The sequence below is a fragment of the Siphateles boraxobius genome, unplaced genomic scaffold, assembly GCF_051911475.1.
Source record: "Siphateles boraxobius isolate OS27281-9 unplaced genomic scaffold, OSU_SipBor_1 194, whole genome shotgun sequence".
Classification (NCBI taxonomy): domain Eukaryota; kingdom Metazoa; phylum Chordata; class Actinopteri; order Cypriniformes; family Leuciscidae; genus Siphateles; species Siphateles boraxobius.
The window spans coordinates 12,501-38,390 of record NW_027508804.1 but is presented as its reverse complement, the minus strand read 5'-3'; the positions used below and the strand labels follow the sequence as shown (position 1 = coordinate 38,390).

General features: G+C 44.6%; 1 protein-coding gene across 1 annotated transcript in view; it reads right to left on the bottom strand.

Annotated features, from left to right (window-relative positions):
• The window catches only part of LOC143744090 (LIM and calponin homology domains-containing protein 1-like), a gene marked incomplete at its 5' end in the record, with an annotated part of 64,054 nt that overhangs the window by 31,682 nt on the left and 6,482 nt on the right, over positions 1-25,890 (bottom strand). Inside the window, 3 exons of the mRNA XM_077235481.1 lie at positions 1,077-1,275; positions 14,973-15,083; positions 25,739-25,769. Of these exons, the coding sequence (XP_077091596.1) occupies positions 1,077-1,275; positions 14,973-15,083; positions 25,739-25,769 (341 nt within the window). The remainder of the gene's footprint in view (positions 1-1,076; positions 1,276-14,972; positions 15,084-25,738; positions 25,770-25,890) is intronic.

Here is a 25,890-nt window from a genome sequence, read left to right as displayed (position 1 = left end):
GTCTGTTCTCCTTCAGGTCAGCTGTAGGATCATGCATTTGAATTCTGGCTTGACATGATAGCTCAGTTTGACACTTTCCTGGGTAAGGTAATTATGACGAATTCATATTTAGTTTTGTTGATGTTGTAAATTTTATGTATGTATTATATGCATATAGTGTTAGCTATCATGAAATCTGTACCACTTTACAATAAGGTTTTATTAGTTCAATTTGTTAACATTAACTAATAATGAACTGCACTTATACAGCATTTATTAATCTTAGTTAATATTAATTTCAGCATTTACTAAAACATTATTAAAATCAAAAGTTGTATTAGTTAACATTAGTTAATGCACTGACTGTGACATAACATGAACAAACAATTAACAGGTGTATTATTATAATTATTATTATTAACTAAGATTAACAAGTACAGTAACAAATGTGTTGCTCATGGTTAGTTCATGTTAGTTAATACATGAATAATAAACAAATGAACCTTATTGTAAAGTATTACTATGAAATCAAAGATATAAGTTCCTTACAATTTAGAGTTGGACATGGACTTAGATTTCACTTCACTAGAGTATTTCCCCAAGCTAATAACACTCGCCTTGGATAAAAACGAATGACATTGTCAGACTCAGACTGCGTCTGAAATCGAGTTATATTTTTATTTTAGTTAAGCATAACTAGCATGCTGCCGCAACTTTTACAGAAGCAAGGAAGGATAAATGCCCCCCATTGTCTCAGTTGAACATGTTTCACTTTGTTTCTGAAGTAAACTGCTCAATTTCTCCACATTTCTTGCACATTGTAAGGCGTAACAACGCTCGGTTAGGGAAGAGCACAATATCAGCAGTCAGCAAGAGGACAGTCAACACTGGGTCAGCTGATCTTTCTGACGGACTCAACATCGGGTCAGCTGATCTTTCTGACAAGCTTCCTCAGTTTTCCTCAATCAGGGATTCTAGGAACAACTACTGCATTCACACAACCCTATTACTCCCAGATGTTTACCGGTTGTCAACTTTGAACCCATTGCTAGTTTGAACCCATGGATGAGCTGCAGTGGTGTCAGTGAGAGGCTTACCATCGCTGTAGCCGAGGGCGAGCAGGCCGTCGGGCGAGGGCGTGTGATGGGAGCGTGAGCCGCTGGAGTCCAGGCTGTCGAACGAGTCGTCTCGTGTGTGTGTCGGCGGGGAGAGAGAGATGCTGCGCTCCGACTCACAGCAGTCGATATAACCACTGTCCCTGACGCTGCGCTGCGGGCTGTCCAACTGCTGTGCTTCCTGACACACACACACACACACACACACACACAACATCACAGGTTTGCAGTCCGAGGTTTTGATTGTGAACAAAAACAAACATGTTTGGAATGAGCTTCGCAACACGATTGAGCTTCAGGTCTGTTCTTGTGGGTCAAGCAAGTACAATTGAGCTTCTGTTTATATTCGCTGTTCAATGTTTATATGTGAATAAAAGCCTAAATTTAATCATATAAAGCCATCTAATCTCTTCAGAAAATTTGGACAAAAACCACTCAAATCAAATGAATTAGTTTCGCGATCTCTTAATGAACTTTTGGAAGAGACAGTGGTAGTTGCATGAACTGTCAATGGAGGGACAGAAATCTCTTAGATTTCATTTAAAGTTTCTTCGTGTGTTTTTCAAAGATCAACGTAAGTTAATAATAATGATAAATGTTATTATCTATAGCGCCTTTAAAAGTTACATCTCAAAGTGCTTCACAAAAATAAGAAAAAAATAAAAGAGAAATACAACAATATAAAAGAAAAAGCATTAATAAAAGTGAATTACATTCAAATATATAATAGGAATATAAAGTTTCTTATTTTCATAAGTAAATGGTAATCAGTACTCAAATAAAATATGAGAATATGTGTTGAACGGAATGAGGGTGAGTGTGTGTGTGTGTGTGTGTGTGTGTGTGTGTGTGTGTGTGTGTGTGTGTGTGTGTGTGTGTGTGTGTGTGTGTGTGTGTGTGTGTGTGTTACTAGATTAAGATGAAGACAGGTGAAGGCAGAATCAAAATATAAACGAGGTTTAATCCATAAGGCGTAACAGAGTAATACACACACATACATGAGTATACATGAACATCATCCGACAACTAAAGAATGAGCACAGAGAACTGAACACACACAGGTAATGAACTCAATGATGTACATCTGTGGAGGAAGAGAAGAAGAGCAGTGACCACAGGAACAGAGGAGTGGCGGAAACAAAGACAAAGACACGTGATTGATGAAAACAAACTGAAAGTCCAGATAAAAGTGACTATATATATATACACAGTATATGTTTAATTGTTTAGTAATGACTTGTAAATCGACTTGTTTCTGTTATGAAATGCTCCTTTGAATGTATTTTGTTCTTAAAGACATTCAGTGTTTGTGAATTAATCAGCTAAGTGAATGATTCAGTGACTTATAATAGACAAAGATACTGACATTATAATGTATAAAAAAAGAGTCACTAAATTACTTGAACAAATTGTTTTTCGAATGGATTTAAAAGCTTTAAGTCACTCGATGAATCAAAATCCCACTATAAGGCTGTGTCTGAAATCACATACTTCCCTACTATACCATAGATGAAAAACTGTATGTGACAAAAGAAGTGTGTCCGAATTCATGGTACTATATAATAAAAAGTAGACAACACTTTGATGCCCTACTTCTGAACACTGTACTACCATATCATAACTGATATCATAACTGACACTATCATATCATAACTGATATCATAACTGACACTGTACTATCATACCATAACTGATATCATTACTGACACTGTACTATCATATCATAACTGACACTGTACTACCATATCATAATTGATATCATAACTGACACTATCCTATCATAACTGATATCATAACTGATATCATAACTGACACTATCCTATCATAACTGATATCATAACTGATATCATAACTGACACCATAATATCATAACTGATAGCATAACTGACACTGTACTACCGTACCATAACTGATATCATAACTGATACTGTACTACCGTACCATAACTGATATCATAACTGACACTATCATATCATAACTGATATCATAACTGACACTGTACTACCATATCATAACTGATATCATAACTGACACTATCCTATCATAACTGATATCATAACTTATATCATAACTGACACTGTACTATCATACCATAACTGATATTATAACTGACACCATCATATCATAACTGATATCATAAATGACCCTGTACTACCGTACCATAACTGATATCATAACTGACGCTATCATATCATAACTGATATCATAACTGACACTGTACTATCATACCATAACTGATATTATAACTGACACCATCATATCATAACTGATATCATAACTGACACTGTACTACCGTACCATAACTGATATCATAACTGACACTGTACTATCATATCATAACTGATATCATAACTGACACTGTACTATCATATCATAACTGATATCATAACTGACACTGTACTATCATATCAAAACTGATATCATAACTAACACTGTCCTATCATATCATAACTGATATGATATCATAACTAACTCTGTACTATTATATCATAACTGATATCATAACTGACATTGTACTTTTGTATCATAACTGATATCATAACTGACACTGTACTACCGTACCATAACTGATATCATAACTGACGCTATCATATCATAACTGATATCATAACTGACACTATCATATCATAACTGACACTGTACTATCATATCATAACTGATGTCATAACTGACACTGTACTACCGTACCATAACTGATATCATAACTGACACTGTACTACCGTACCATAACTGATATCATAACTGACGCTATCATATCATAACTGATATCATAACTGACACTATCATATCATAACTGACACTGTACTATCATATCATAACTGATGTCATAACTGACACTGTACTACCGTACCATAACTGATATCATAACTGACACTGTACTACCGTACCATAACTGATATCATAACTGACGCTATCATATCATAACTGATATCATAACTGACACTATCATATCATAACTGACACTGTACTATCATATCATAACTGATGTCATAACTGACACTGTACTATCATACCATAACTAATATCATAACTGACACTGTACTATTGTATCATAACTTATATCATAACTGACACTGTACAATCATATCATAACTTATATCATAACTGACACTGTACAATCATATCATAACTGATATCATAACTGACGCTGTACTATCATATCATAACTGGTATCATAACTGACACTGTACTATCATATCATAACTGATATCATAACTGACACTGTACTATCATATCATAACTGATATCATAACTGACACTGTACTATCATATCATAACTGATATCATAACTGACACTGTACTATCATATCATAACTGATATCATAACTGACACTATCATATCATAACTGACACTGTTCTATCGTATCATAACTTATATCATAACTGACACTGTACTATCATATCATAACTGATATCATAACTGACACTGTACTACCATATCATAACTGATATCATAACTGACACTATCATATCATAACTAATATCATAACTGATATCATAACTGACACTGTACTATCGTATCAGAACTGATATCATAACTGACACGGTTCTATCGTATCATAATTTATATCATAACTGACACTGTACTATCGTATCATAATTTATATCATAACTGACACTGTACTATCATATCATAACTGATATCATAACTGACACTGTACTACCATATCATAACTGATATCATAACTGACACTGTTCTATCATATCATAACTGATATCATAACTGACACTGTTCTATCATATCATAATTTATATCATAACTGACACTGCACTATCATATCATAACTGATATCATAACTGACACTGTACTACCATATCATAACTGATATCATAACTGACACTATCATATCATAACTGATATCATAACTGATATCATTACTGACACTGTACTATCATACCATAACTGACACTGTACTATCATATCTGACACCATACATTCCAAGATGGCGCCGCGGATGGCTGCCTCGGTGTGGAGCTCTCCAGCTATTGTGTTGTTTTTGTTCGTTTGTTCTGCGTTTAGTCATTCTTTTCCTATCAGTTTCACCAAAGACGAACTACTGGACATTAGGAAACACACACCAGAAACCTTTTCTACAGTTTTTGATTATTCGGACGTTTTGCTGGACATTCTCGTCGGAGGTGCAGCGTTGTTGTTCAAACGCGCGTTCAGACGCAAACGCGGGAAGCGAGCCGGCGAGCTGGTTAAACTAAAGCTGGTGCCTGCGCACTGCACTCCCCAGTATTCATCTCGCAAATCTCCGATCCCTTCCTAACAAAACGGATGAACTTCTTCTCCTCACCCACACTAACAAGGATTTTTTAAACTCTGCTGCTTTGTGCTTCACTGAAACCTGGCTGAGTGAAGCCATACCGGACAAAGCAATACATCTGCCGGGCTTCCAGCTGTTCCGAGCGGATCGCATCGCGGAGCTAACGGGGAAAACGAGAGGTGGTGGATTGTGTTTCTACATTAACGAAAGTTGGTGTTCAGATGTAACAACACTGAAGAAGATGTGCTCTCCCAAATTAGAGGCACATTTCATAAACTGTAAACCCTTCTACTCTCCTCGGGAATTTTCCTCTTTCATTCTCGTGAATGTTTACATCCCTCCAGACGCGTGCGTGAGCGCGGCGCTACAACAGCTGGCTGAACAAATAGCTGAAACGGAACAAAGGTACCCAGACTCTCTTTTAATCATTCTTGGGGATTTTAACAAAGCAAATCTTTCCCGTGAACTACCAAAATACAGACAGCACGTTACATGTCCCACCAGAGACAGTAATATACTGGACCACTGTTACACCACAATAAGAAATGCGTATCACTCCGTCCCACGGGCAGCTTTGGGGCTCTCTGATCACTGTTTGGTTCATCTCATACCGACCTACAGGCAGAAACTGAAATCAGCTAAACCTGGAATAAGGACTGTAAAAAGATGGACTAATGAAGCAGAGCAGGATCTACAGGCCTGCTTTGATTGCACTGATTGGACTGTTTTTGAAGCTGCTACCAATGATCTGGATGAGCTCACAGATACTGTAACATCATATATAAGTTTCTGTGAGGATACATGCATTCCTACCAGGACATTCTTATCATTCACTAATGATAAACCATGGTATACTGGGAAACTCAAACACCTTCGTCATGCCAAAGAGGATGCTTACAGAAGTGGGGATAAAATCTTGTATAACCAGGCCAGAAACAGATTGACAAAGGAGATCAGAGTTGCTAAAAGGAACTACTCTGATAAACTGAAAAACCAGTTTTCATCCAACGACCCATCATCAGTCTGGAATGGCCTGAGGAACATCACCAACTACAAGTCACCATCCCCTCGATCTGTGGACAATCAACACCTGGCTGACGATTTAAATTCATTTTACTGCCGGTTTGAAAAGCCCTCATTCACACCACACACCTGGTCTGATCTGCACTTCACACATTCACCATCACCTCCTGCACTCCAATTATCACTCCCCCCTCCTGCCATCCAACCTGAGCTTAAGGTCTGTGTGGAGGACGTGAGCCGAGTCTTCAAAAAACAGAAGACTAGGAAAGCCTCAGGCCCAGACGGCATCTCATCTGCTTGTTTAAAAGCCTGCGCTGACCAACTGGCCCCGGTCTTCACGCAGATCTTCAACAGATCATTGGAGCAGTGTGAAGTTCCCTGCTGCTTCAAACGCTCCACTATCATTCCTGTCCCCAAAAAACCCAAAATCACTGGACTTAATGACTACAGACCTGTCGCTCTCACGTCTGTGGTCATGAAGTCGTTTGAAAGACTGGTGCAGGCCCACCTGAAGGACCTCACTGGACCCTTGCTGGATCCCTTTCAGTTTGCCTACAGAGCAAACAGGTCTGTGGATGATGCAGTCAACATGGGACTGCATTATATCCTGCAACATCTCGACAGACCAGGGACTTATGCAAGGATCCTCTTTGTGGACTTCAGTTCGGCCTTCAATACCATCATGCCTGGTCTTCTCACAGCCAAACTGACCCAGCTCTACATACCATCCTCGTACTGTCAGTGGATCACCAGCTTCCTGACGGAACGGCAGCAGCGAGTGAGACGGGTGAAACACACATCCTAGACACTCACAATCAGCACCGGAGCCCCCCAAGGGTGTGTTCTCTCCCCACTGCTCTTCTCCCTGTACACTAATGACTGCACTTCTAAAGACCCCACTGTCAAGCTCCTGAAATTTGCAGACGACACCACTGTCATCGGTTTCATCCAAAACGGTGACGAGTTTGCTTACAGACTGGAGGTTGAACAGCTGGCTGCCTGGTGCAGTTATAACAACCTTGAGCTGAACACGCTCAAAACAGTGGAGATGATCGTGGACTTCAGGAGGAACAGCCCAGCACTCCCCCCACTCACCATCATGAACAGCACTGTGGAAGCAGTGGGACAATCACATTGACTCCACTGTGAAAAAGGCCCAGCAGAGACTGTACTTCCTTCGCCAGCTGAGGAAGTTCAACCTGCCACAGGATCTGCTGATTCAGTTCTACTCAGCTGTCATTGAGTCTGTCTTGTGCGCTTCCATCACTGTCTGGTTTGGTTCAGCTACCAAATCAGACATCAGGAGACTACAACGGACAGTCCGGACTGCGGAGATGATCATTGGTGCCCCCCTGCCAAACCTCCAGGACCTGTACTCTTCCAGAGTGAGGAAGAGAGCAGGTAAAATCATCACAGAATCCACTCACCCTGGACACCTCCTGTTTGAACTGTTACCGTCAAGACGGAGACTCAGATCACTGGCCACAAGAACATCTCGGCACAGGAACAGTTTCTTCCCACAGGCCATTTCCCTCCTGAACAGTTAACACTCCTCCCAAGGCATATGCCTGTAAGTGCAATACTCCCACTGTTTAGTGCAATATCCTACAACTCAGGTGATACTTATATGTAGATTTATTTATTTATAATATTCAAAACACTGTAAATAGGTTCATAATCTGTAAATCTGAAAATGTCTATTCTGACTAAACCCAACTGTGATAGTTTTATTCTCATATATTTATATTTTTATTTTTTTTATTCTTATAATTTGTAGTATTATGTTTCATGTTGTATTTGTATTTGTATATGTCCACTGGAAGCCTCAGTACCAAAACAAATTCCTTGTGTGTGCAAGCACACTTGGCAATAAAGCTCTTTCTGATTCTGATTCTGATATCATAACTGATATCATAACTGACACTGTACTACCATATCATAACTGATATCATAACTGACACTATCATATCATAACTGATATCGTTACTTACACTGTACTATCATACCATAACTGATATCATAACTGACACTATACTACCATATCATAACTGATATCATAACTGACACCATCATATCATAACTGATATCATAACTGACACTGTACTACCGTACCATAACTGATATCATAACTGACACTATACTACCATATCATAACTGATATCATAACTGACACTATCATATCATAACTGATATCATAACTGACACTATCATATCATAACTGGCACTGTACTATCATACCATAACTGATATCATAACTGACACTATACTACCATATCATAACTGATATCATAACTGACACTATCATATCATAACTGATATCATAACTGACACTATCATATCATAACGGGCACTGTACTATCGTATAATAACTGATATCATAAATGATACTGTACTATTATATCATAACTAATATCATAACTGACACTGTACTATTGTATCATAACTTATATCATAACTGACACTGTACAATCATATCATAACTTATATCATAACTGACACTGTACAATCATATCATAACTGATATCATAACTGACGCTGTACTATCATATCATAACTGATATCATAACTGACACTGTTCTATCGTATCATAACTTATATCATAACTGACACTGTACTATCATATCATAACTGATATCATAACTGACACTGTACTACCATATCATAACTGATATCATAACTGACACTATCATATCATAACTAATATCATAACTGATATCATAACTGACACTGTACTATCGTATCATAACTGATATCATAACTGACACTACCTTATCATAACTGACACTGTTCTATCGTATCATAACTAATATCATAACTGACACTGTACAATCATATCATAACTGATATCATAACTGACGCTGTACTATCATATCATAACTGGTATCATAACTGACACTGTACTATCATATCATAACTGATATCATAACTGACACTGTACTATCATATCATAACTGATATCATAACTGACACTGTACTATCATATCATAACTGATTTCATAACTGACACTGTACTATCGTATCATAACTGATATCATAACTGGCACTGTACTATCGTATAATAACTGATATCATAAATGACACTGTACTATCATATCATAACTGATATCATAACTGACACTGTACTATCGTATCATAACTGATTTCATAACTGACACTGTACTATCATATCATAACTAATATCATAACTGACACTGTACTATCATATCATAACTGATATCAAAGCTGACACTGTACTACCATATCATAACTGATATCATAACTGACACTGTACTATCGTATCATAACTGATATCATAACTGACACTATCATATCATAACTGATATCATAACTGACACTGTACTATCATATCATAACCAATATCATAACTGACACTGTACTATCATATCATAACTAATATCATAACTGACACTGTACTATCATATCATAACTTATATCATAACTGACACTATCCTATCATAACTGATATCATAACTGACACTGTACTATCCTATCATAACTGATATCATAACTGACACTGTACTATCATATCATAACTAATATCATAACTGACACTGTACTATCATATCATAACTGATATCAAAGCTGACACTGTACTGCCATATCATAACTGATATCATAACTGACACTGTACTACCATATCATAACTGATATCATAACTGACGCTGGTCATGGCGATTGTAGTACGTCTGGATTACATTCATACTACACACATTCATACTATATAGAATGCAGTTTTTTAGCAGTCGTGAATTAATTACGTATTCAAAATAAGTACCTACTCAGGAGAGTATGCGAGAGACAGTTTCTCCTGGATGTAAGCACAGAATGGATGAGGTTTATATAACGGTTTAGCTGTGACTGACAGGCACTGGCACTTAAAGTGCGGTTCTCTGATTAAAGCACAGCTCAAGTCAATTCTTGATCCTTCAGCTGTGCACAAAGCAGCCTTTCATTCGAGTCCTGCAGCGCTGCCACTGACCCCAGATCAGTGCTGGATCAGCTGTGTGTGACTGACCCCAGATCAGCTGTGTGTGACTGACCCCAGATCAGTGCTGGTTCAGCTGTGTGTGACTGATCCCAGATCAGCTGTGTGTGACTGACCCCAGATCAGTGCTGGATCAGCTGTGTGTGACTGACCCCAGATCAGTGCTGGATCAGCTGTGTGTGACTGACCCCAGACCAGTGCTGGATCAGCTGTGTGTGACTGACCCCAGACCAGTGCTGGATCAGCTGTGTGTGACTGACCCCAGACCAGTGCTGGATCAGCTGTGTGTGACTGACCCCAGACCAGTGCTGGATCAGCTGTGTGTGACTGACCCCAGATCAGCTGTGTGTGACTGACCCCAGACCAGTGCTGGGTCAGCTGTGTGTGACTGACCCCAGATCAGTGCTGGATCAGCTGTGTGTGACTGACCCCAGATCAGCTGTGTGTGACTGACCCCAGACCAGTGCTGGATCAGCTGTGTGTGACTGACCCCAGATCAGCTGTGTGTGACTGACCCCAGACCAGTGCTGGATCAGCTGTGTGTGACTGACCCCAGATCAGCTGTGTGTTACTGACCCCGAATCAGCTATGTGTGACTGACCCCAGATCAGTGCTGGATCAGCGGTGTGTGACTGACCCCAGATCAGTGCTGGATCAGCTGTGTGTGACTGACCCCAGATCAGAGCTGACCCCAGATCAGTGCTGAATCAGCTGTGTGTTACTGACCCCAGATCAGTGCTGGATCAGCTGTGTGTTACTGACCCCAGATCAGTGCTGGATCAGCTGTGTGTGACTGACCCAAGATCAGTGCTGAATCAGCTGTGTGTTACTGACCCCAGATCAGTGCTGGATCAGCTGTGTGTGACTGACCCAAGATCAGTGCTGAATCAGCTGTGTGTGACTGACCCCAGATCAGTGCTGGATCAGCTGTATGTGACTGACCCAAGATCAGTGCTGACCCCAGATCAGTGCTGGATCAGCTGTGTGTGACTGACTCCAGATCAGTGCTGGATCAGCTGTGTGTGACTGACCCCAGATCAGTGCAGGATCAGCTGTGTGTGACTGACCCCAGACCAGTGCTGGATCAGCTGTGTTGGAATGACCCCAGATCGGTGCTGGATCAGCTGTGTGTGACTGACCCCAGATCAGTGCTGGATCAGCTGTGTGTGACTATCTGACCAGATGGAGAAACACTTTTCACGCAAAGGACACATCACATGATGGACTCATAAATGTCAGTCCAGTGACATCATAGGCTATCGCATGAGCTGCTGTTCCAATCAGTGTGATAACGTCTTTCTTCTACACAATTCTAAAAAAACAGCACAAAACAGCAGATTGTGATTTGTCCCACTGACGTGTGTGTGTGAGATCACTGTATTCCCTGGAGATCTGCAGAAGAATCCAGTGATCTGAAAAAACACCCTCTTCCAGTGATGACCTCAAGAATGATGGACAGAGGTGGAGTTTGTTTTCACACGAACTCAGAATCAGGCCCAAGTCAGGCTCAACTTGCTTTATAATCAAATGCTCAAAGTCCCAATGAAGTGCCAGCTTTGTTTGATGCGTTGACGTAATCTCCACTGAAACAGGAAGCTAAGGCGGGACATATTGAATCCAAACAGACCATCAGTAACTGGGTCGTTCAGGCTATCTCTTTGGCCTATCAGTTGCTCAGCTTGCCTTCACCTTTGGCCATGAGGGCTCATTCAACCAGCGGCATAGCGTCCTTTAGAGCCCTCCTCTCGGGGCCCCGATCCAGGAAGTGTGTGATGCAGCAGGATAGGCCACCCCACACACTTTTATCTATAGCCTGGAGATTTCTTCTATGCCGGCCACTCTAGTGCTCTCGCCCTAAGTGTGCCTGTGCGCAGCTTCACACTGGGACAGGCAGGGCTCAATGTGGCATAGTGGGACCTCGTTCCCCAAAGTGTCGTATGGACGCAGTTCCAGTTCCCTGGAAAGGGAGTGTCTCGGGTTACGACTTTAACCCTTGTTCCCTGAGAAGGGAACGAGACACTGCGTACCTCCGCCACGCCTTCCCCTCCCTGGGAGCGACTTGCTTCATCGCAGAAGCTACCTCTGTCGTGTGCCGGCGTCCCTGTGTAGCTTCCGTGTATGCCGTCACACGTTACGTCATGACGCAACACCGATCAGGATTTGATTAGTTTCATTCATACTTCAGATGCGTTATGCAAAGGCCGTACCCCAAAGTGTCGTAGTCCACGTAGTGTCTCGTTCTCTTCTCAGGGAACAAGGGTTACAGTCTGTGGCGAGCAGGACGAGGCCGAGGCGACGTGAGAGATGCGAGACCGGTGCGTCTCACAGCTGTCATTCATTATCACTCACGCCACCGGCCTCGCGCCGTTCTCTCACGTCCCTCGCACTCGTCCTGCTCGCCACAGTCGTAACCCGAGACGTTTCTGAGTGTTCAGAGCGGTTGCTCACCAGTCAGTCTGATCTGGCCATCGCAAAAATTAATGCAAAATCTGGGCACTGCTTGAAGTAGCTTGCATTTGTGACAAATTTCTGCAATTTTTCTGCAAAAAAGTTAACCAAACATTAGACAAAATCCATATGAGACCACACAAATTGAACATTGTGCTCAGAGTGAATGATGTGAGCTGGACGGAGCACATTGACGGTCTTCATACACAAGTGTTTTAAAAGGATATAAAAGTTCTGATATGAAGCAGAGAGACACAACTTTGCGAGTTCAGCCCATGACACGGAATTAAGTTTAAAGGGACATTGTGTAGGTCTCTATCTACTATCTACATCTCCCATCTAGCGGTGAAATTGTGTTTTGCATTCAAACGAATTGTGCTCTCCAGCGCCTCTCTTTTTCAAATGCGTGTTGCATCTACGGTAGCTGTTATGTACCAAAAAGCTATGACAGGATGTCTTCTAATAGCACTTCGTCAAGTTTTCCTTCGGGTGAACAGGTTTGTTATTTCAAACAAACTGCAACTTGACACAACGAACAAACGAATGTTACAGTATGAATAATAACAGTACAATGCAGCCTTTAAAACTTGCTGGGGCCGTGAAGCGCCTCTCACTGCTCTCTCATCCGGTTCTGCTGCTTTCAGTCACGTGACACTGGCTCTGAACGAAAACACCTTGTGGAAACGCGTTGGCCTAGTACTTTTTGACCCTCTCTGCTTTTATAGTTTTTCAATATGGCGGAACGACATGGAAGCCTCCGTGGACCTACCCGTCACATGTATATAAAGATAATAAATTCTTTGTTTACGAGGATAAGTCAGATAATCGGCAGAGGTATTTGTACACCATTGAGGACATATTTATGAATAAAAGTATTTATTTTAGATAATATGAATGTATGAATGAGTGAGTGTATGGGTGAATGTGAGGCAAAATATGTAAAGCGCTTTGGTGTCCATTGGGTCTGTGAAAGCGCTATATAAATGCAGTCCATTTACCATTTACCATTATAAAATACCTAAAAAAATACACATTGTCCCTTTAATTAGGCTTAATTATTTTCAGACTTTCAGACACCATCATTCTCATACGAGGGACCCATATCCTAAAGTTTAAAGGGCAGCTATACATTTTTATATATAAAGATCCAATTCATATTGCAAATATATATATTATAAATGCGTGTAAAATATTATTTGTGAAATACTTAAATAAATATATATATATGTATATATATACATTTTTTTATTTTTATTTAATCTTTTTTTATTTAACTTATAATTCTTTTAAAACTATTTTCATTTTATTAATTTACTTACATAAATTTTGTTTTTTATCTATTTTTTACATTTATTTTAAACATTTATTTTTCAATAATAGTTTTCCACTGATTTCCTCTAAGCACTTCCACAGTCCCCTAGCACTTCCTTGCGGTCCCCAGGTTGAAACCCCTGTATTAAACTGATAAACATGAATATTTGATAGTGTTCATAATGCCTGATTTCACCAGTACATTTATATTCATTTTATATGTACTTTTGAAATGTAGCACTATTTTAAGCTGTAAACGGCAAAATCAATAGACAATAATATAATAAACGGTCAAATGCATTTCGGATGTACAGTATGTAATTAGTGACAGCGTGCAAGTATTAGTGTGAAACACATTTCTGCCTTTTTTCAGTAATAATTACATATATTTACAGGTAATTATACCCTTACTGTTGCTCATCCCACTACAAAACAACACAAAATGCCACAAATATATTTTCTTGGATGCAAAAATCAGAAATAAATTCTGTTGGGAGTAACTAGTCCATGTAAAAGAGTCCGACTCTCAAACTCTGCTCTCTGGATTTGAGGATTAATGGCAAACTGGCATAGATCAGGTTATCACTCTTGCTGTGGTGTTTGTGCTGTGTGCTGTGTGCTGTGTGTGTGTGTGTGTGTGTGTGTGTGTGTGTGTGTGTGTGTGTGTGTGTGTGTGTGTGTGTGTGTGTGTGTGTGTGTGTGTGTGTGTGTGTGTGTACCGTTCTCATCAGTGAGCGCAGTACCTCAAACTCCTGCAGGGCCAGCGTGGGCCCGCTGTAAGAGGCGCTCGTGTTGGCTGTGTGTGTGTGTGTGTGTGTGTGTGTGTGTGTGTTTGTGTACCGTTCTCATCAGTGAGCGCAGTCCCTCAAACTCCTGCAGGGCCAGCGTGGGCCCGCTGTAAGAGGCGCTGGTGTTGGCTGCTCGACCCAGCCAGTAGAGAGTGATCAGAACCTGGACAACACAGTCAGACACTGAGTCCAGTGTTCATGCTCAAACTCTGATACAAACAATATCACACACTGTCTTCAGTAATGAAGGACTGCATTATTGATTTCATGAAAGCTCACAATAAATAAAGAGCCATATCTGACTCGCAAATTAATAGAAATCACCACAGTGTTTGTATGCAAAAATTTGTGAATTCCAAGTATTATATTTTACACAGTAATATATTCTGTACACTAGGAATAGTTAAAGCAAATGGTAAAAATAATAAATTCCAATTTAAAACAAACTCGAGCTGCGTCAAACGCTGTGGGAACGCCCCTGCGTTGTGCGTCATGAAGCACGTATGGAATCAGCCCAATGGAGAGATGGAACGTCATAGGCGGGTGACGTCATCGACCAGGAAACTATAAAGCATCCCATAAACACAAGCGCAACAGCTTTCTGTGCCTTCAGTCGCGCTATATGTGAATCTGTCCCTGCGTGAATATTGCCTGTCTTCACATACTCTGCACCACACAAACAATTTATATATATATATATATATATATTAAAAGAGATATGGCGAACGAACAGCAGTTTAGGAAGTGTGTCCCTCCCTGCTCGCGTTATTTTACGAGTGGGGATACACACGTTCTTTGTGTTATTTGTTTGGGAGTGCAGCATGCCCAGTCAGCTCTCGAGGGAGCTGATTGTGAGCATTGCGAGCGTCTGCCATTAAGGACGCTCCGCTCCCGCCGGGCGCTCTTCGAGGAGAGCGGTTTGGTGCGCGCTCCCTGCGGTTCGGGTCCCGCTCTTGCCGAGGCAGAGCGACGACGCGTGTCGTGGGGATCGCAGATGGATCTCTCAGCGGGGTTAGAGACGGGCTCTGCCTTATCTCTCCCTTCACCTGTGAGATCCAGTGCCTCACTCCCGTGTTCGGAAGCACGCGCTGCGGTTTCTTCCGCTCGAGCTGAGGCACCAGTTATAAATGAGGGAGATGTGGAGGATTCGCTACCTTACACTCCCGAAAGTGATGAGCTAGTGGAGGTATTAACAAGAGCTGTAGAAAAACTCAGCATTGTATGGCCAGTGACTAGACAGGAGTCTGTTTCTAAATCAAAATTAGAGGAGAGATGTTTGCCGTAACGAGTGCAACCTCCACGCCGGTGCTTGCCGTTTTTTCACGATCTCCACACTGAGGTGTCGAAATCGTGGAAAAAACCGGTGTCATATAGAGTGTTTAGTCCCCAGACTTCAACATATTCTAATATTGTGGGGGCAAAATCATATGGTTATTCGGCAATGCCTCACGTGGAAGAGACGCTTGCGAGTTTTCTCTCCCTCGAGGCTGCGTCATCTGTTAAGGCACCGGCATTACCCACCAAGCCTCTTAGAAATATTTCGGTTTTTGTGGGTAAAGTGTATTCGGCGGCGGATCAGGCTGCGTCATGTTTGCATACCATGTCTATTATGCAGGCATACCAGGCTGACCTGCTGAGGGACGTGAGTGAGAGTGAGGAGGTCAGTGCTGACGTGGTTTGCGAACTGCGTCAGGCTGCTGATTTATCCCTGCGCGCAACCAGAGAGTCGGCCAAGCTAGTGGGTCGATCTATGGCAGCTCTGGTGGCTGCAGAAAGACATCTGTGGTTAAATCAGACAAATATAAAAGAAAAAGAAAAAGCTTTCCTTTTAGACACTCCTCTCTCCCCCCTGGGTTTATTTGGCGACGCTGTAAATTCTGTCATCGATAAATTCCAGGAGAAGGAAAAGCAAACAACAGCTTTTAAGAAATTTTTCCCTTTAAAAATTCACATCCCTGGGGCTGCTGGGCGGGAGCAGCCCCGGCCGTCTGCGAGCTCATCATATAGGGCGCTGAAGCAGAGTGTCGCGTCTTGTGCTCCCCCTGCTGGACAGTGGGCTCAGCCGCGGCACTCTCAGCCGAAATCTCCCAGTAATAGAACTGATCTGAGGACAGTTATATTAGCTAAGAAGGCTTCGGCTAAGAAGAAGTCCTGGCGCCACGGCGCGCAGGACACTGAGGGTGGTCCCCACCGAGGCGGAAAGGTGTTCACCTCTTTCTACGGTGCCCATTCTTCCTCGGTGCCCTCAGGGGCCCGTTCTGCCCACCCCGCCTTCATGCCGGGGCGCAGACGTTCCCAGCGAGCGATTTCCCGAGGGACTCTCTCCCTCTGAGGAGGGTTTCAGAGCGGTTAGACCAGTTGTTCCCTGCCGGTGTGCCGTTACAGGGCGCTGCATTTGCTGCTCAAGTTACACCAGAGGCCAGTCTCGAGAGACTGGTACCCTTAGTAGAATTTCTGGCAGAGTGGAAAAGCCTTCCAAAAATATCTCATTGGGTCCTGCAGACAATAGAAAGGGATTATGCTATCCAATTCAGGTGTCGTCCACCAAAATTCAGAGGGGTTCTGCCTACAGTGGTGGGCCCCGAGCAGGCTCTGGTTATGGAACAAGAGGTGAAAGCACTCCTTCAAAAGGAGGCTATAGAACGGGTTACTCCTACTAGTGTGGAGTCAGGCTATTACAGCCGATATTTCATCGTTCCAAAATAGGATGGGGGGTTGCGTCCAATTTTAGACCTGCGCCTATTGAATCGCTCGGTAGGGAAGCCAAAATTCAAGATGCTCACTATCAAGCAGATCGTGTCACAAATCAGATCCGAGGACTGGTCTGTCACGATAGATCTAAGGGACGCGTACTTCCACATTTCCATCCTTCCACAACACAGGAAGTTCCTGAGGTTCGCCTTCGGGGGTGAGGTGTACCAGCACAGGATTCTTCCGTTTGGCCTAGCTTTATCTCCCCGCACTTTCACGAAATGCATGGACGCAGCACTAGTGCCCCTGAGGCTTCAATTACATCAACGATTGGTTGATTTTAGCTCAGACAGAGCAGATGGCGGTTGGACATTGAGATGTCGTTCTCGGTCATATCAGGATGGGGTTGAGGCTGAACGCAAAGAAAAGTGTATTATCTCCTCAGAAGACCACTTTTCTGGGTGTCGTTTTGGTTTCGGTTTCGATGCAGGCGCGACTCGTTCCGACCCGCATCGTTTCGATTCTCTCAGCTGTGAAACAAGTCTGTTCGCCTTTCCCCCGATTGCTCTGCTACCTGGAGTTCTGGGTAGGGTTCGCCGGGACGGGGTCAGCCTACTATTAGTAGCCCCGTTCTGGCCGGCCCGAGTATGGTTTGCGGACCTGATTTCTCTCCTGGACGGCTCTCCCTTGGAGTTCCCGGTCAGGAGGGATCTACTCTCTCAGGCGGGCAGCATGATATTTCACCCCTGCCCAGTATTGTGGGCTTGGCCTCTGAGGGGGCCCAGCTCATGAACTCTGGTCTCTCAACCGAGGTTGTTGAGACCATTCTTCACTCCAGAGCTCCATCCACGAGGAAGCTTTATGCCTTTTGTAGTGGAAACTCTTCACTTCTTGGTGTGGAGAGCACCTGCAGGACCCAGTTAACTGCCCAGTGGGTGCAGTGCTGGAATTCCTGCAGGAGCGCTTCTCCACAGGGCTATACCCCTCCACGCTAAAGGTGTATGTGGCGGCACTGGCTGCTTACCACGTCCCTTTCATTGGAGTTCCTCTTGGGAGGCACCCGCTTATAACTCGTTCCCTGTCGAGGGAACTCAACACTGCGTCGAGAATCGACTCTTTGGGGACGCTCCCTTAGCGTGCGCCTCTGAAGTATGAATGAAACTATTCCAATCCTGATTGGTGTTGCGTCATGACGTAACATGTGACGGCATAACCGGATGCATAAAAGCGACGCCGGCACACACACACACAAGCTTTTCGCTCTTCAGCAAGCGCTCTATGTTACGACTGTCTGTCTTATTTGGTGTTGTTTGTCTATCCCTATATATATTATGGCCAGCCAGCAGTTCAGAATGTGTGTGCACCCCTGTCCTCGTTTTATTACGGATGGGGACAAGCATGTTTTGTGTGTGAACTGTTTGGGAGCGCAGCACGCCCAGGCAGCTCTCGAGGGAGCTGCCTGCGTACACTGTGAAGCACTACCCATGAGGGTGCTGCGCTCCTGGCTGGTGTGCTTTGATAAGCTCGGTCAGGCTCGCGTTCCCCGCGGTTCTGGTCCCGTTTCTGTTGAGGCGGCGCGGCGACTCAGATCGTGGGGTTCGCAGCGGGATCTTGCAGATGAGAATGAGACTGCTGCGGCACTTTCTCATTCTTCATCTGAAGATCCCGAAGCCCCTGTGAGTGGTGCAGAAGCCCGCGCTTCGGCTTCTTCTGCCCACGACCAGGTCCCGGTGCTTGAGCTCTCTGCTTCCGAGGAGGCAGAGGTGATCAGCATCGAGGATGACCGTGAGTCGAGCGCGCCAGTTCACGGCCAAGCTTATGAGGAGCTGGTGGAGGTTGTGACTCGTGCCGTGGCCAGACTTAACATCAGCTGGCCACAAGATGAGCAGGGAACGCGAGTCGTAAGCAAGTTAGACGAGCGTTTCCTGCGGCACAGGTCACAGCCTCAGCGCCGGGGTTTGCCGTTTTTCCCCGATCTCCACAAAGAGATCTCGAGATCGTGGGATAAACCGCATTCGTCCCGTGTCTCCCGTCCATCTGTTGTCGATTATAGCAATGTTGTGGGGGCACGGGATATGGGTTATGGGAAGATGCCTAAAGTCGTAGAAGCTATAGCCGGTTATCTATCTCCTGAGTCGGCATCTTCCCTTAAAACCCCTGCGCTGCCTAGTAAGCCCTGCAGAGATACATCTGCTTTAATAGGCAGGGCTTACATGGCGGCAGGTCGGGCTGGTTAATGTCTGCACTCTATGGCTATCTTGCAGGCATACCAGGCCGATCTCCGGAAAGATTTGGACGAGGGGGAGGGGCCAACTCCTGAAGATATTTCAGAGTTGCGCAAAGCCAAAGATTTGTCTCTCCGGGCCACTAAAGAGACGGCCCGCGCTATTGGCCGCTCTATGGCAGCTATGGTGGCCACGGAGAGGCATCTGTGGCTCAATTTATCTGGTCTAAAGGAGAAAGATAAATCTGTTCTGCTGGATGCGCCGCTTTCGTCTTCTGGCCTGTTCGGCGACGCCGTTACATCGGTCGTCGACAGGTTTCAGGAGGCGAAGAAGCAATCTGCGGCGTTCCAGCAGTTCCTCCCCCGAAAATCGAAGTCCAAATCGAGTAGGGTGGGGCAAGAACATCAGCCCCAGCCATCAACCAGCTCCTCACACCGGGCAGAGCAAAGGGAGAGCGTTTCTTCTAGAGCCCCTCCTCCGGGAGCCTGGCAACGGAGGAAACGCTCCCAGCAGAAGCCCCCCAGCCAGAAGGGCGATTTAAGGGATGTCCTTCAGGCTAGGAGGGCTTCAGGAAAGAGGTCCTAGCCTGAGTGGTGGGACCTCTGAGGGCTGTCCCCTCCGTTGTAGAACAACCGAGGTTGTTCTCACAGCGGAGCCCTCTAGGAAACGATGTGAGTTGCCTGCCGTCGGTGACGCTTCGGGCCGCATCATATTCCAGCGAACGCACTGTGGGTCGTTTTTCTCGAAAAATAAAAAACGAGCATCAGTTATGGTCATGAAAACCGTATCGACTACACCCTGCCGGTCTTCCGCTTCAGGGGGTCGAGAAGGGTGCTCGAAAAACACCAGAGGCCAGTCTCGAGAGGCTGGTTCCCTTAGTAGATTTTGTAGAGGCATGGTATCATCTTCCCAACAATCTGCATGGGTCCTGCATATAATAAAGTCAGGGTACAGACTGCAGTTCGGGCACCGCCCCCCCCCAAATTTTCTGGGGTGGTGCAGACTACAGTGGTTCCAGAGCAGGCTCAGGTGATTGAACAAGAAGTGCAATCTCTGCTGCTAAAGGAGGCCATAGAACGTGTTCCTCATTCAGACAGGGAGTCCGGATTTTACAGCCGGTACTTTATAGTTCCAAAGAAGGATGGGGGGTTGAGGCCAATTCTAGATCTCAGGGTTTTGAACCTGTCTCTGATGAAGCTCAGGTTCAAAATGCTCACTATTCCTGTCATCGTGAGTCAAATCAGATCCGAGGACTGGTTTGTCACGATAGATCTAAAAGACGCCTATTTTCACGTATCCATCCTTCCATGTCACAGGAGGTTCCTGGGGTTCGCTTTCGGGGGCGAAGCTTACCAATATCGGGTTCTTCCGTTCGGCCTAGCACTCTCTCCCCGCACATTCACCAAATGTATGGATGCAGCACTTGCTCCACTGAGACTTCAGGGCATCCGCATACTGAATTATATCGACGACTGGCTCATTCTGGCCCAGTCTCGAGAAATGGCAGTTCGGCATCGAGATGTCGTCCTTGGCCACATTAAAAAATTGGGGTTGAGACTCAACACAAAGAAGAGTGTGTTAGAACCGTCCCAGTCCACAACGTTTCTAGGCGTTGTGTGGAACTCGACTACGATGCAGGCACGCTTGTCTCCGGCGCGTATCGAGTCCATTCTGGCGATGGTATCGAAGTTAAAGCTAGGCCAGGCCACTACTGTAAAGCAATTCCAAAGACTGCTGGGCCTCATGGCAGCGGCATCCAACATTATACCTTTGGGCCTTCTACACATGAGGCCCCTTCAGTGGTGGCTGAAAGCCAAGGGGTTTTCCCCCAAGGGGAATCCATTTCGTATGATCAGAGTAACGCGCAGATGCCTTCGTTCTCTAATAATATGGAAGAAACCTTGGTTCCTGTCCCAAGGGCCAGTGTTAGGAGCATCATGTTGCCGGAAAACCGTTTCGACAGACGCCTCCCTCACTGGCTGGGGCGCGGTCATGGACGGCCGCTTTGCCAGGGGTCTGTGGCAGGACCATCATCATTCTTGGCACATAAATTGTCTAGAGATGTTGGCTGTGTTCAGGGCTCTGAGGAGCTTCCTTCCAGACATCAAGGGTTACCATGTCCTAGTACGATCGGACAATACATCAGTGGTAGCTTATCTAAACCGACAAGGGGGACTCAGATCGCGCCCTCTGTGCAGACTGGCGCATCAGGTTATTCTCTGGTCCCAAGGGAAAATACTGTCTATCAGAGCTATGTATATTCCGGGGGTTCAGAATCAGGGAGCAGACATCCTGTCGAGGCAGGGGCTGAGGCCCGGGGAATGGAGACTTCATCCAGATGTGGTGAAGTTGATATGGGAGAGGTTTGGGCCCATGGAAGTGGATTTATTCGCGTCTCGAGAGACGTCCCACTGCCCACTTTGGTTCTCCCTCTCACATCCAGCCCCACTGGGGTTGGATGCCATGGTACAGGCCTGGCCGAGGCTTCGCCTGTACGCATTTCCCCCGATCGCTCTGCTTCCGGCAGTCCTGGAGAGGGTCCGTCAGGAGGGCATCAGTCTACTTCTGGTTGCCCCAATGTGGCTGACCCGGGTATGGTTTTCAAATATAATTTCGCTCCTGATAGCTCAGCCATGGCAGATTCCTCTGAGGAGGGATCTATTGTCTCAGGTGGAGGGCACAATCTTCCACCCTCAACCAGAGCTGTGGAAACTGTGGGCCTGGGCTCTGAGGGGGTTCAGTACCTAAACGCTGGTCTATCAGCCGGGGTGGTTAAAACCATACTTAGCTCTAGGGCTCTGTCTACTAAGAGATTATATGGCCTCAAGTGAAATGTTTTCGTTACTTGGTGTAGAGAACATAATTTAGACCCAGTTAACTGCCCGGTGGCTTCAGTTCTGGAGTTTCTTCAAGATCGTTTCTCTGCGGGTCTCTCCCCTTCCACGCTTAAGGTGTACGTGGCTGCCATTGCGGCTTTCCATGCGCCATTAAGTGATGGGCCTCTGGGGAGGCACCAGCTGGTCATTCGTTTTCTCCGTGGTACTTGAAGGATGAGACCGACAACCAGGTCCAGGGTTCCTGCCTGGGACCTGGCAGTGGTTCTGGAAGGGTTATCCCTGGCCCCCTTCGAACCTCTTTAGTCGGCTTCGCCTAAAGACCTTACCTACAAATTGGTCTTTCTCTTAGCCATCACCTCTCTTAAGAGGGTGGGAGATCTCCAAGCCCTGGCAGTGACACCAGCTTGCTTGGAGTTTGCCCCTGGCAAGGTTAAGGCCTTTTTGCACCCGAGACCGGGCTATGTGCCTAAAGTGCCTGCTAATACGGCTAGGTCTACGACCCTTCAGGCTTTCCATCCTCCACCTCATGTGTCGGCAGAAGAAGAGAAGCTTCATTTGCTCTGCCCCGTCAGAGCTTTGAGTATTTATCTTGAGAGGTCCTCTTCTTGGAGGAGGTCGGACCAACTGTTAGTGTGTTTCGGGTCACCTAGGAGAGGGCTCCCGGCATCCAAGCAAACCATTAGTAATTGGATTGTGCAGGCTATTGCCTTGGCTTATGAGGTGCGCAATTTGCCTTCACCTCTGGCCATAAGGGCTCATTCTACTAGAGGCATGGCGTCCTCTAGGGCCCTCCTCTCGGGAGTTCCCCTCCAGGAGATCTGTGAGGCAGCCGGTTGGGCTACCCCACACACTTTTATTAGGTTCTATAGTCTGCACCTCCCCAGTACGCCTGGCGCACGTGTGCTCTCGTCCTGCTGAGTGCCTGAATCAGTTTCACTCCTGGGCAGGCCTGTCTTCGGTGCGTGGCCTAGTGGGCATTCGTTCCCCAAAGAGTCGATTCTCGACGCAGTGTTGAGTTCCCTCGAAAGGGAACGTCTCGGGTTATGACTATAACCCTTGTTCCCTGAGAAGGGAACGAGACACTGCGTCGTCCTGCCACGCCCCTCGAGGCCTTAGAGCGTCTTGCTTCATCGCTAGGCTAGTGTGTGTGTGTGCCGGCGTCGCTTTTATGCATCCGGTTATGCCGTCACATGTTACGTCATGACGCAACACCAATCAGGATTGGAATAGTTTCATTCATACTTCAGAGGTGCACGCTAAGGGAGCGTCCCCAAAGAGTCGATTCTCGACGCAGTGTCTCGTTCCCTTCTCAGGGAACAAGGGTTATAGTCATAACCCGAGACGTTTCCTTCGTGGCACACTGAGGCTGAGGCCAGCAGTTCGTACGAGGGTGCCGGCCTGGGATCTGGCCATCGTATTAGAAGGTCTTTCCCTAGCTCCTCTTGAACCTATCTAAGAAGTTCCTGAGAAGTTTCTCACGTTTAAGACTATCTTTCTTCTTGCTATCTCCTCACTAAAGAGAATCGGAGATTTACAGGCCCTGTCGGTTTCACCCTCGTGCCTGGAATTTTCGCCTGGCATGGTTAAGGCTTTTCTGCATCCTAGACCAGGTTACGTTCCCAAGGTCCCTACTAATGTTGTTAGACCTACAGTTCTGCAGGCCTTTTGTCATCCTCCATTTCTGTCGTCTGACCAGGAGAAACTTAATTTACTCTGCCCTGTTAGGGCGTTAGACGCCTATGTCCACAGAACTGCCCTGTGGAGGAAGTCAGAACAACTATTTGTGTGCTTTGGGCCACCCAAGAAGGGGTGTCCCGCGTCTAAACAGAGAATGAGCAAGTGGGTGGTCGAGGCTATCTCACTTGCCTATGAGTCGGCTGGTCAGCCTTCACCTTTGGCTGTACGAGCCCACTCTACCAGGAGTATGGCGGCTTCTAAAGCCTTACTGTCAGGAGTTTCCCTCAGTGACGTTTGTGATGCGGCCGGATGGTCTTCACCGCATACTTTCATTAAGTTCTACGACCTAGATTTAAGTTCTACCCCTGGGGCACAGGTGCTCTCGTCCTCTGTGCGCTAGTTCTCACATGGCGGTCACTTGGTCCTATGGCGACGTGGGTATTAGCGTTCCCACAGTGTTTGACGCAGCTTGAGTTCCCTTGAAAGGGAACGTCTCGGTTATAAATGTAACCCTAGTTCCCTGATAGGGAACGAGACGCTGCGTCATTCCACCATACTCCCGTCATTCCCGCTAGCGCTTCCTTCAGGCCTATCAGAAGCTGTTGCGCTTGTGTTTATGGGGTGCTTTATAGTTTCCTGGTGGATGACGTCACCCGCCTATGACGTTCCATCTCTCCATTGGGCTGATTCCATACGTGCTTCATGACGCACAACGCAGAGGCGTTCCCACAGCGTTTGACGCAGCGTCTCGTTCCCTATCAGGGAACTAGGGTTACATACGTAACCGAGACGTTTTCTATGTGAATATATAGTAAAGTGTAATTTATTCCTGTGATCAAAGCTGAATTTTCAGCATCATTACTCCAGTCTTCAGTGTCACATGATCCTTCAGAAATCACTATAATATGATGATTTGATGCTCAAGAAACATTTATGATTATTATCAGTGTTGAAAACAGTTCATGTGTTTGTGGAAACTGTGATACATTTTATTTTCCAGGTTTCTTTGATGAATAGAAAATTTAAAAAACTGAATTTATTTGAAATACAGGTGAAACTCGAAAAATGTGAATATCATGCAAAAGTTTGTGTATTTCAGAAATTCTAAATAAACGATGAAACTAATATATTTAATATAACTATATACATATGCATGATTATACTTTTCAGAGAGCCGACATTTCTGTATTTAAAATCCTTTTTTTTATTGATTTCATGCAAGCTGTAATCCATAATCATCAAAATTATAACTTTTGCACGATATTCTAATTTTTCGAGTTTCACCTGTAGAATCTTTTGTAACATTATAAATGTCTTTACTGTAACTTTTGATCCATTTAACTCATCCTTGCTGTATAAAAGTAGTAATTTCTGCAGATTTGACTTACATGTTTTAACTTCTTGTTGTTGTCTGGAGCTCTGAAAGAAAGAGAAAGAGAAAGAGAAAGAGAAAGAGAAAGAGAAAGAGACGAGTGTTCAGTGAATCGATCAACTAATGAATACAATAAAACGGGTGAGACAGAAATACAGCAAATGATCT